Raw genomic sequence first — 11453 nt, forward strand, 5'->3', positions numbered from 1 at the left:
GTCTGTGCATGAGCGAGGCAGGTGCCTGCAGGGGGTCTGTGCATGAGCGAGGCAGGTGCCTGCAGAGGCTGTTGGATCCTGGAGGTGGACTTACAGGTTGTCGTGAACTGCCCCAAACTGAACTCAGGTCCTCCATAAGAGCACGGCATGCTCTAACACACTGAGGCAGCTCTGCAGCTCACCTACAGCATAATTTCAGCATAATAATAAGCACAGAATTTGGACTCCTTCCATCGACTAACAACTCTCGTTCTGTGCTGTAACATTCCTACACCCTCATTTTAAGGCCTTGGGACAAAGGATCTACCACTGGGTCAGTAACTGACTCCCAGTCCTCAGTGGCGGGCACATCGGCCATCTAGCTCTTGCTTCCTGTAGGTGATGTCACTGTGAACCTGGGTCCTCAGCCTCCCTACATATTGGGTCACTTTCAAAATATTTCCCTGCCTCTGGTTCTGTCATGTCCTCTCTCTGGTCACATTTGTATGAGCCATCAGAAGACTACCATAGCTTGAAGCCTGCCCCTTCCCTCCCCTCAGGCTCTATCTCTGAGGGGCTAGACTGTGTTCAGCCTTCTGGTAGTTACTTTGCTCGCTGCAGTGTCTATACACCTGACAAGCATCTTAGAGGAGGAGGGGCTTATTTTGACTGACACTCTGAAGGATGCAGCCTACCATGGCAGGGATGCTATGCCGCCTGGTTCCACTGCATCTTCAGTCAGGAGGTAGGAAATGGTTAGGGAGTAGATCCTAGAAATGATAAAACTTCAAGGCCCACAAACAGTGACCCATTTCCTCCAGGGAGGCTCTGTTTTCTAAAGGTTCCAATAACCTTCCACAACAGTGCCCCCAGCTGGAGATCAAACACTAAAGCTCCCAAGACTGCGGAGGGGAGTTTATATTCAAACCAATGGAAGCCTTAACTTGAACGTTTCCCAAGCGTATAGGAGTTCTCCTGGCCTGCCCACTTCAGGGGGCCCATGGAGGTGTAAGGTGTGGCCTCTTGCCCAGAACTGTACCCTACAGTCTGAGGCCAAGAGTGAGTACAAACAGTGGGCATGAGGTCCTACATGTCCCAGAGCAATGAGTGGAATGCAGGCAGTAGAGGAAGGTGGGTCTGGACATCCCAGCTTTCTTGGGCTTGGCGGAGACCTGTCTAGACACTGCCCACCCTCTGGTTTTCATCGGAGTTAACAACCCCACTGCACCCCAGCAAATGTCACATGAGCATCTGTTGATTCTTTTGCAGAGTCCTGTCCTGCAGTACCTCTACTACCTTGCTCAGATCCCTATTGCCATGTCTCCTCTCAGTAACAACAGCCTGTTTCTGGAATATTCCAAGAACCCACTTCGGGAATTCCTGCACAAGGGGCTGCACGTCTCTCTCTCTACCGACGACCCCATGCAGTTCCACTACACCAAGGTGAGGCTGTGGAGACACAGCTGTGTCCCAGAAGGCACTGGTCCTGGCCTGCTCCCCGACCCCTGCCACTGTGAGGATACACGCCCATATTTCAGTTCTGTTTTGGGGTAGTGTGGCTTTGTGAAGACAAGGGGTGCTCCTCTGGTGAGGGAAGTCTGCCTTTCTCGACTATCTTGTATAGAACTCTATTGTATTGTTTTATTGTATTTTATGTAAAGTGGGCATAAAACCGTCCCCTCCTTAAGCTGATGAACTAGAATCTAATAGGTCCAATATATTATACACCATTCAAAAATTGAAGCAAAAAAAATTTAAATTAATAGTACTTGATCCACTGGGGAGAAGGTGTGTTTCACTCTGTAGACTAAGCTGGCCTTATCATGGAGATCTGCTTGTCTCTGCATATGCCTCTGGAGTCTGTGATTAGGGCATGTACCACCACACCTGGCTTGGTTAATGGTATCTTTATGATTATGCTTTGTGTCTCTGGGAAGAGCAAAGGGAAAGGAGATGTCATAACTGTTCCCAGAACATCTTACTGGTGTTGATGGGATCAAGCTACTGATTAGCAAGCAATAGAAGCCACAGTGTCCTGGGCAGAGCTTCCTCAGGCTTGCAGTGTCTGGACCTTTTACACCCAGAATGGAAGCTTTTGAAGAGCAGCCTCCTATCTCAGTTGTGTCTGTTGCTCTTTATGGTGTGAGAACCTAGGGATGCTTTAAAATATTTACAAACTCATTTAAAAACAGTAATGTAATATTCTGGTTTCTTTTCTGAGTGTATAAATCTTTCACCTTTAATAATAGTAATGATTCGGCTTGATGCCTGGATTTCCCACACTAGGGGACTGAGGCAGTGAGACCTGGAATTGGGGGCCAGCCTGGGTTTCAGATGAAACCATGCATCAAAACAAAACAAAAATAACTGAGACTAAAACAACAATGACAGCAATTCCCTTTCTATCTCTCTCTCCCCCCTCTTTCTCTCTCTCTTTCTCTCTCAAACACACACACACACAACCTCCACCCACCCCAAAATAGTAATAAAATCATTAAGTATTGTATAAATAGCAAAAAATGTTATGAAAATAACTATTTTCCCAAAACAAAAATCCCTAGAGGAGTGGCACTGTTCTGCAGTTTGCTTCAATGTCTCATTTAATAGAAGACAGCTGGATTCCCATCTCCGCCTCTGCATTCAATTTGTTGGAAAGCATGTGAAAGCAATCCTGCCTCACAATAGCTACATAGCTGGCAAGCAGAGCTGGTAAACAGACTGTGGGTCTCAGAGGTCTTCAGACCTCACTTTTAGGCCCTCAACAGGAGGCAGTGGGGAAGTGAAGAAAGGGCTGGTGCCGGACAGCAGATAGTTCCTGTCCAGAAGAACAAGAGGGCCGTGGCTAAACACAGCCCATGGCATTATCTCTAGACATGGAGTCTTCTTGTTCTTACTTAATGTTACTTTTTACTCTCTTTCTGTCAGTGCTTTGTTGGTCAGTGTCAGAGGCTGCTGACTTGGGGAGCTGTCCCTCTCACAGATCCTTGTTCTGTCCTGTTTGCATGAATGCTCTTGCTCCTAAGGAGCCTCCCTTTTAATAGGATAGTCACAAGAGAGCAGGACCCTAGCTTCCTGCCATTCTAGGCCCTTAGTGCTGGCGAGCAAACAAATCCAGATGCATGCCTGATTTATCTCCATTTGGTGACCCACAGTTGCACACAAACAGGCCTCAGGAGTTTGGAGTTTGAGGATCTAGGTGCTAGGGAGTTGAGGAAAGCCATGGAGAGTGGGTGCTTTTTGTGTTGCAAGACTGCCATGTTTCTCACCTAACTGTGCTCTCTGGTCGGGGCTAGGAAGCGCTCATGGAGGAGTATGCCATCGCGGCCCAAGTGTGGAAGCTGAGTACATGCGACCTGTGTGAGATCGCCAGGAACAGTGTGCTGCAGAGCGGCCTCTCACATCAGGTGTGTGATGGGCTGTCTGTCCCTCCGCCCTCCACTGTGTGAGCACACAGAACGTTGTGCACAGGGTGCCTTCCCAGGCACCGGGATTGGTGACAAGCTGAACAAGCCAGGTCTCAGGAGCACTGGCACTCAGGCTCCATGGGAAACCTTGTGAGGTCACCATGGCTGCCTCTCATCTATCTTAGACCTGCCCCCAGAGAGGCCTTCCCTGGCTGCCCTCTTTCTCCTTAATCTATTTTTCTCACAGTATACATCACTGCAGACACTGTGCCATGCATTCCTTATGCGTTGTACAGTTTCCCTTTTGAAAGGAAGCTAAGTGCAGCAGCTCATTCACTGCATTCCCAGGCCCTAAAATAGTGCTGGCACGGAGCAGGCAGAGTGCACACATGAGACTCAGCCCCTTTCTATGGCTTCTTTAAGAATCAGATGTGGAATCAACACTGAGAACCTGGGCATCTGTCATTTAATAAGAAGAGACATCCTTACATGGTCTTGGGGAAGATGACAGTTAAAGACCTAAGTGCTGTGAGTCATTCTGGGATCCGGCCTCTCCAGGAACATGACTGCCTGCCATGTCACCTCTCAGGATGGATTCCTGGTCTTAGTCCGTTACCTCACCCAACATAGGCCCATCAATTTCGCACTTCTCTTCCACAACAATGGAGAGAATGACTGAGTGGTCAGGGTCACAACATGGAGGTCCAGAGACATTTAGAGTCCCATGGGAGGAAGATGTCCCATTGGGGATCAGCTTTAGGGACGCTAGACTGTGTGCTGGGGCTCATATCAAAGCTGCCTGTGCAGATCTAGAGATTAATCTGGCTTCGCTTGTTTTTCTCTTGGCCCATAGGAAAAGCAGAAATTTTTGGGTCAGAATTATTACAAGGAAGGACCGGAGGGCAATGATATCCGAAAGACAAATGTCGCACAGATCCGGATGGCATTCCGCTACGAGACCCTGTGTAATGAGCTCAGCTTTCTGTCCGATGCCATGAAGTCGGAAGAGATCACAGCCTTGACCAAATAGGTCCAGCGGTCCACACACACTTGCACTGTTTGGTTTAACGCCAGGTCTGCTGGGGCTAACGGTGGCCAAGATCTCAAACTGGGGCTTCCGTCTGAGATGAGAACACCTCTGAAGAAATCTCAAGCTCCTGATTTTGGTTGCACTTTATGAACATGCACACTTTGTTAGCATTTCTGAGCCAGAGGCTGGCTCCCTCCCATGGGGATCTGGGAGCTGGCACTGTGTACACCTGTCCCTGATTGTCCATGTCTCCTGTGATTGCCAGTGCTTATATGGTTGGGGCTGGGACTTTGCAAGGCTGAATGCCAAGGGACACAAGGCCTGGGTGGTGTCTGCCACATTCCTCTCAGCAGGCCCTGTATAGTAGTAGTTCTCATTTTGGCATCTGGCTGGCTGCCTGCCTTAACCCCCACCAAAGCTCCCTTTCATAAAGGGGATACCTTGAGAGGAAACACAAAGCTCCCCTGTTGACAACTTGTGTGTTTTTAACAATGAGTTTCTTTGTCCGTTAGCACCCCTCCTTCCTGTCTGGTTAGGAAGCCCAGTGCACCCTCTGAGGTCATCACTTCTGTTATTTTCCTCATCTAGGACTCAACGAGTCATCTCAAACCATGTTCTGTGAATCCATCTCATGGGCCACTCCTGGGCTGGGGAAGATACAGGGCAAGGTTATGGGGTGGTTCTCACTTTTTTTCTTTTTTTAAATGAAGGCCTTTGAAAAGCACAGGACCTCTGCTCCTTCTGGCTCTAATAGCCTAGGACTGTAGCTGTCACCACCTACCCCAGGAGTTGGACCAGGGACTCCTCAGGGAGTGAAATGTGCTTCAGGACCCACAGGACTAGAGCTAAGTTCCTGATCCAGTCACACCCCGCCCCCAACTCCCGTCTCCCCCTACTGTTTTAGGCTTCACATATTTTAAATTTTTGAAAAAGAATCACTAACACATTGGATTTTATTTTAAAGCAGATTTCTTCAGAAGCTATCATGGTCCCAGGAACCAGGTAGTTTTTAAGTTTAACATGGACTTTAGCTTTATCAGATTACTCATCTTTGTTACTAGTGCCTAGAACATAGTAGGTGCTCAATAAATACATATGGAATAATTGAATGACTTTCTCTTTTGGCATCTGTATGTGCAGAATACTCAACAGTGTTCAAAGACCTTCCTAACTACTCACAAGGCAGGAAGTCCTGCACCATAGTTAGATGTACCTGTACCTGGAAGATGCCCATTTAACTAATTATTCTGTCCTGTGACTGTGTCATCCTTCCAGTGGTCATGTAGTATATGGAACCATGCCATCCTTTTACTAGGCAAATACACATACTATCTTACATAGTTGATTATGAAACTGGATGAAACCTGTCATTGTAAGGGATTATTTTTGAAAAGCCTCCATTTGTATACATTTGCCCAAACATAGCAAGTACTGTACAGTTTTTCATTGTATCAAATACTTTTTTTAAAGACTACAAATAAAGTCTGTTAGGACTGTGACCCAATAGAGCAAATGTTTCTTTACTTTTGAGATGGAGCACATGAAAGCTGGAGCAGTGGAGAGCACTGACACGGGAAACCCACAATTTGCAAGCCAAAGCCCAGGCGACCTTGTGGTCATATCTAGCACCTCAGCCTAGCTTCTGCCCGGCCCAGAGAGCAGCAGCAAAGCCATATCTGGAGTTCCTCGTCTCAGATGATGTCTCTGTCTGTTCACCAGTGTGTGTTGGGTTTTTCTTGTCCTGAAAGCTTCTCAGACACGTGTTTATCACTTTGTTTTATTAGATCTTTGTGCTCACTGACCCTCTTTGTATGTGTGTGTGTTTTACAGTTAGAAGCTATATGTGCTTAGGTTTCCAGACATTCCTAAGGGTGGATCTTATATCTTACTTAACCTGTACTGTTGAAAGTCAGCACCATCTCCCCACGTGGTAAATCCACACTTTTGTCTTGAATGAAAGCAGGTCTGAGAGCGTGCCTGGCGGGCTCTCTTGGTAGCTGCTGCTTGCTGAGGGATGGGCTCATGACACAATACTCATCTTTTTCTGGTTCTTAAACCCAGATGAGACTGATTGGTTAGGATGCACCTAAATGTTGTGTCTGCACCATGTCAGAGTAACTGTAACACCAGGAATGGGAGCACGCACCACAGACATGAAGCCTCCGGCTCTTGAGCACCAGGGAAAAGGGCACACACCACAGACGAGCAGCCTCCAGCTCCTGTGCTCTCATCTATAAGGCGCATTCCGTAAAACAGAAGATGATGAAGAGCCAAGACTACAGTGTGGTAATTTAGCAAAGTGTATTTGAGGAACTCTTGTGCTTTTGATAGTAATGTGTTTTCTCCACAGTATGGCTGACAGGCACCAGCAAACGACTCGAAGCTGCCACCTCATCCTGCTTTCCCTCTTCCGCACTAAGACTCGGAGATGACTCTCTAGTGACATCCTTTTACATGGGAAGCACAGAAGTGCCAGAGCACAGTGTGGCCTTCCTTCTGTCTAATGGGTACTCGGATAGAAAAGCACAAAGTCGCAGCAGCTGCCTACACTGCGGTTGTGTTGCCCCTCATAAATGTAGGTGATGAGCTGACAGGCAAAGCACGCTCCAGCTGAGAACCCTCTCCTCCTAAGCAAGGAAACTCCCAACACTACGAATGCAAGTTATTCAGACTGTCTTTTAATGAACCAACTTCCCAGTGTTAAAAAGTCAGGGGTCCAAAAGGTTTCCAAGAGCCTTATTACGCAGTTATAAATTAATACAAGAAAATCACCTCAAAACAGCACACAAACATTACGGGCCCCAGAGCACAATATAAAACAGTCATCTAATATAAATATTTAGTATATAAGAATGTGAAATCACATAAGCAAAAGTCTTGGTTAGCTAACGTTCACTTGCAAAGTTTACTTATTGCACATTGTATCAGTTTTTCCTAAGAATAAAACAGGCTTTGTTGTTCTCAGCCTTTACATCAGTACACAGTCAAACTCATTCTGAAACCCAATGTCTACAGCATTTGAGTCAACCTGCTATTGCTGAGTGAACACAGCACTACCATACAATTTACAACAATTCTCCAAAGCAGGAGGCAGTTTGCACATCTCTGAAGGCACGCAATTTCCTACCATGGTAAATGTATTTATGTAGTTCCTATTTTAAAAAGACAAAGCTGTACATAATAGAAAAAGTATACATTTTACTCAAGAGACGAATTTACAACTTTTATGATTAGAACCTATGGCGAACCCTACCTCCTATTGCCATCTGAAGAGTCACCACCCAGTTCAATGGAATGCATAGAGAACTCTGCTCACTACTTGATAAGGCAGTTAGAGACACTGACACTGCACAGGAGACCAGTTAGTATCTCGGAGCTCATACTTTAAGTAAAGGGCAGTGGACAATATCAAGTCATTGGACTCTCTTTCAATTCTTTCAAAAGTGAAGGACTCTGGGGAATAGAAGTATTGGCTACTGCTGGAAGTATTCCCAACCCCTAAAGCTATGTTACTCATTTCAGAAACACTTAAGACAATTTGAATTAAACCCAGCAAGTCTAAATCCAAAATGACATTTTAGGGCTAGAAAATACCTCTGAAGATCACTCATTCCAAGGCTTAAAGAATATGTTCTATGGAGCACTTGAGAACCAACAGAGGAGCTTGAGTCATCTGCAAATATTAATTTTAAAATGTTTTAAAGATATTTTTGTTAGTGTGTGTCTCTCTGTGTGGTGTGTAACATGCATGTAGGTACCCTAGAAGGTCAGAATAGGGTGTTGGGTCCCTTGGAGCTGGAGATACAGGTGGCTGTGAACCACTAATGTGGGTGCTAGGAATTAAACCCTGGTCTTCTGCAAGAATAGTAAGTGCTCTTAACCACTGAGTTATCTCTTTAGTCTGACCACCTCAATGTTTTTCTTTTGAAGCAGTATATCAGTGTAGGCTATCCTTGAACTCACTATGTGGTGGAGCATGACCTGGAGCTGCTGGGGTAGTAGGGGTGTACCAGCAGCACTGTTTTATGCTGGGGTGGATCCAGGCTTTATATACACTAGGCAAGCACTCTACCAACTGAGCTACACCTCTAGCCCTGATTATTTTTAAAAAACAGAAGTTTTTCATTCACAAATTCTAATGAAACTGTATCACCAATACATTTTCACATTTTCATATACTGACTTAAAAGCGATCACACTGTGTAAGGTTTATATAAGGAAACCTGTATTAATAAAATGTAGCTTCTCTATAATGGGGTAGCATGTGTGTATGTACTCAGTGAGAATAGGCTCTCAAAATTTACTTGAAATGCTAATGTTTGAAAACCACAAATACAATCTCAGTTTCTCAATAGGAACCTACAACAGAGTAAGACGTTCTCAAGGTCAGGAAACCAGCACAGCTAAGGTATGACAGACAACAGCACTGTGCTTGCCCACATGCCCAACAGGACTAGTTAGCCATTTGGTATGTCACTGTCCTGTCATTACAGTGAGTGGACTACTTACGTCTTCAGTATTTGGGGGCAGAATCAAGTCAGACCTTTTTTTCTGAAAGGGATTTTATTTGAATATTCACTAGAATCTGAATCAAAAATCAATAAGCAGTACCTTTAATTATGTATGTCTATACTTAGGATAACAGGAACATTTGCAACTTGCCAAAAATCAGTGAGAAGATTTCTGTGGAATACTAAAATTTCTTCAAGGGGACTTAAAGAAAAAATTTCCTTCTGAAAAACTCAAGCTACAAGGGCATTATGAAAAAATCCAATGGACACCTATCCAGGTCCAGAGATGCATTTCTAAAACAGCCATGAAGATCCCTCCAGTACAGTCCATTTTCGAGACAAAGTCCCAACCAGACAGTCCTAATCCATGTGCCGCATCATGGCAGCATAAAGAGTTAAGGAGTTCCGAACCCAAGGCTGAAAGTGATATATATAAAATCAGGAAGCAATTAGTCCACAGTACTGAAGGATCCAGAATGAACCACAAGGGGGCAGAGCACGCGCACCTCAGGTTCCAGCTGAGACATTACTTTCAGTCATTTATCTCAGATGGCTACAACTGTCAACACTCCCTGAAAAGCAGTAGTGTCAAGTATTGCTGCTATCTGTAGCAACGGGCTCAAGAGCAACAGAGTAGGTGGGCTGTGGGAAATATGGCTAAACAGTAGCAAACTGTAGCCCACCATACATGGAAGACACAGGAATTTATTTAAGAATGGGACATTATCAGAATAGCAAAAATAAGAGGGTGGGAAAATTGATATTTCTGTGTGTGCCACAATGTCCCTCCCCTCGTCCTCTATGACAACAGTGTATTTGTAGTTCAGAATGACAACAGAAAGTCTCCCCCCAGGTCACGGCCTGTGAGGCTGGCCTGCCTCATCAGCCATATTAAGAATATAGTTAGCCATGTCATCTTCAGTGGGTGCATCTGACACCACCCATGATTCATTGGCTCCAGTCATCTGTAGGCGACAAATGGGGCAGTTCCTGTGTCGATCACTCCTGTCAGGGAAGTCCAAGCAAAACAAGTTTTTCTTTTTTTCTTTTTCTAAAAAAACAGGTTTGTTTGAAAAGTACATGACTTTAAAAATGCAAACAACATAAAAGTGTACAGTGAAGAATAAATCTTTCTCTTTACCCCAACCTTTAATTCTCTTTCCTAGGGTCAACTAGTTGCCTATGTATTTCACCAGGGAAGACTGAAATTGTCAATGTGTGAGAAATGAGCAAGTATGTACGTTCTTGCTGACCTTATACCCACATTTTATAAACCACTGTGTACCAGTGTATGTTATCATAGTCTTTCTTCTCTCCTGAGAAGCCTTGGTGGCTTGCCAACCTCCTGCTCCAGCCTGCGGCATGTTCCCACACACCTGACTTGAGTTTACTCTGTTAGAGATATGCATTGTATGGAAGCTGCAGAGTGTCTACTCATCTCCAGTACAAAGATACCTAGTTCCATCATCTTGTTTGCTACAACCAGCTAAAATCTTCAATTCTTACTTCTGTACCCAAATGAGTTTCCTTAATAAGAATTCCTTATGTGTCCTAAGGGGAAGTCCCTCTTACTAATGGGAGAGTTAGTGTAAAATGTGTAAAGTTTAAAATAAACATATTAAACATGTTAATGCAAATTAAACATATTAAAAATATTTGTTTTTAATTTAAGTGGAAACCACTGCACTTTGGGACACATGTTTGGCTAGTGGTAGGCACACTTAGCAGAAAGGGTATTACTAATTATTATTCTGAGTAATTAAGGTCATTTAAAAAAAAAAAGATAGGGTCTCTTAAGTAGCCCTGGTTGACACAGAACTTGCTATATAGACCAGGCTGGCTTTGAACTCACAGAGCTCTGTCTGACTCTGCCTCTTCAAGTGCTGGGATTAAAGGTGTGCACCACCACATGCAGCAAAAGAAAAGATTTTTGACACGTTATTACAATTAAAAGTCTGATAAAGCCAGGCGCTCTAACATGCCCAGGATCAGAGGTAAGGAGGACCTAACATCTGTCCCAACACCAGGAGTAACTGGGACCAGCAGGACCAGGCACACAGGAACTCCACCAGCCCAGTGGCTCAGGTTCCTTCTGGTCTGTCTGGGCCGACTGTTGCCCTGAGCAGACCTTGGGTGCAGCCAGACCCACAACATCCAAAGGAAACTCTACTCCCAGGTGCTCTAACAAACCCAGGGTCACAGGATCCCAGAATCACAGAGACAGCTTGACTCTGAGGAGTTCTGACACAACCAGGCTCACAGGAAGGACAGGCTCCAGTCAGATTTAGCAAGGGCAGGTAGCACTAGAGATAACTAGATGATGCAGGGCAAGCATAAAAATACAAACAACACAAACCAAGGTCACTTGCCATCATCAGAACCCAATGACTCCCACCATAGCAAGTCCTGGACACACCATCACACCAGAAAAGCAAGATTCAGATCTAAAATCCCTTATCAGGATGATGATACAGGACCTTAAGAAATACATAAATAGCACCCTCAAAGAAATACAGGAGAACACAGGTA

The 11453-nt window shown here is 44.9% G+C and overlaps 2 protein-coding genes across 14 annotated transcripts in view; one reads left to right on the forward strand and one right to left on the reverse strand.

The window, feature by feature from the left end:
• Ampd3 (adenosine monophosphate deaminase 3) overlaps nucleotides 1-5917 on the forward strand; it is a 46130-nt gene extending 40213 nt beyond the window's left edge. For 4 of the 10 annotated variants that reach the window (XM_031387865.1, XM_031387860.1, XM_031387864.1 and 1 more), the window contains 3 exons: nucleotides 1249-1422; nucleotides 3273-3383; nucleotides 4237-4629. In XM_031387865.1, coding sequence (XP_031243725.1) covers nucleotides 1249-1422; nucleotides 3273-3383; nucleotides 4237-4413 — 462 coding nt within the window. In that variant the 3' untranslated portion in view covers nucleotides 4414-4629. Of the gene's footprint in view, nucleotides 1-1248; nucleotides 1423-3272; nucleotides 3384-4236 lie in introns of all 10 variants that reach the window. The other 6 variants (XM_031387862.1, XM_031387856.1, XM_031387863.1 and 3 more) reach the window with 2 other exon arrangements.
• Nucleotides 5918-7069: 1152 nt separating this feature from the next.
• Rnf141 (ring finger protein 141) overlaps nucleotides 7070-11453 on the reverse strand; it is a 29450-nt gene continuing 25066 nt past the window's right edge. For all 4 annotated transcript variants that reach the window (XM_031387868.1, XM_031387869.1, XM_031387871.1 and 1 more), the window contains one exon: nucleotides 7070-9929. In XM_031387868.1, coding sequence (XP_031243728.1) covers nucleotides 9779-9929 — 151 coding nt within the window. In that variant the 3' untranslated portion in view covers nucleotides 7070-9778. The remainder of the gene's footprint in view (nucleotides 9930-11453) is intronic.

This window comes from Mastomys coucha, unplaced genomic scaffold, assembly GCF_008632895.1.
Source record: "Mastomys coucha isolate ucsf_1 unplaced genomic scaffold, UCSF_Mcou_1 pScaffold21, whole genome shotgun sequence".
In the NCBI taxonomy this organism is placed as follows: Eukaryota; Metazoa; Chordata; class Mammalia; order Rodentia; family Muridae; genus Mastomys; species Mastomys coucha.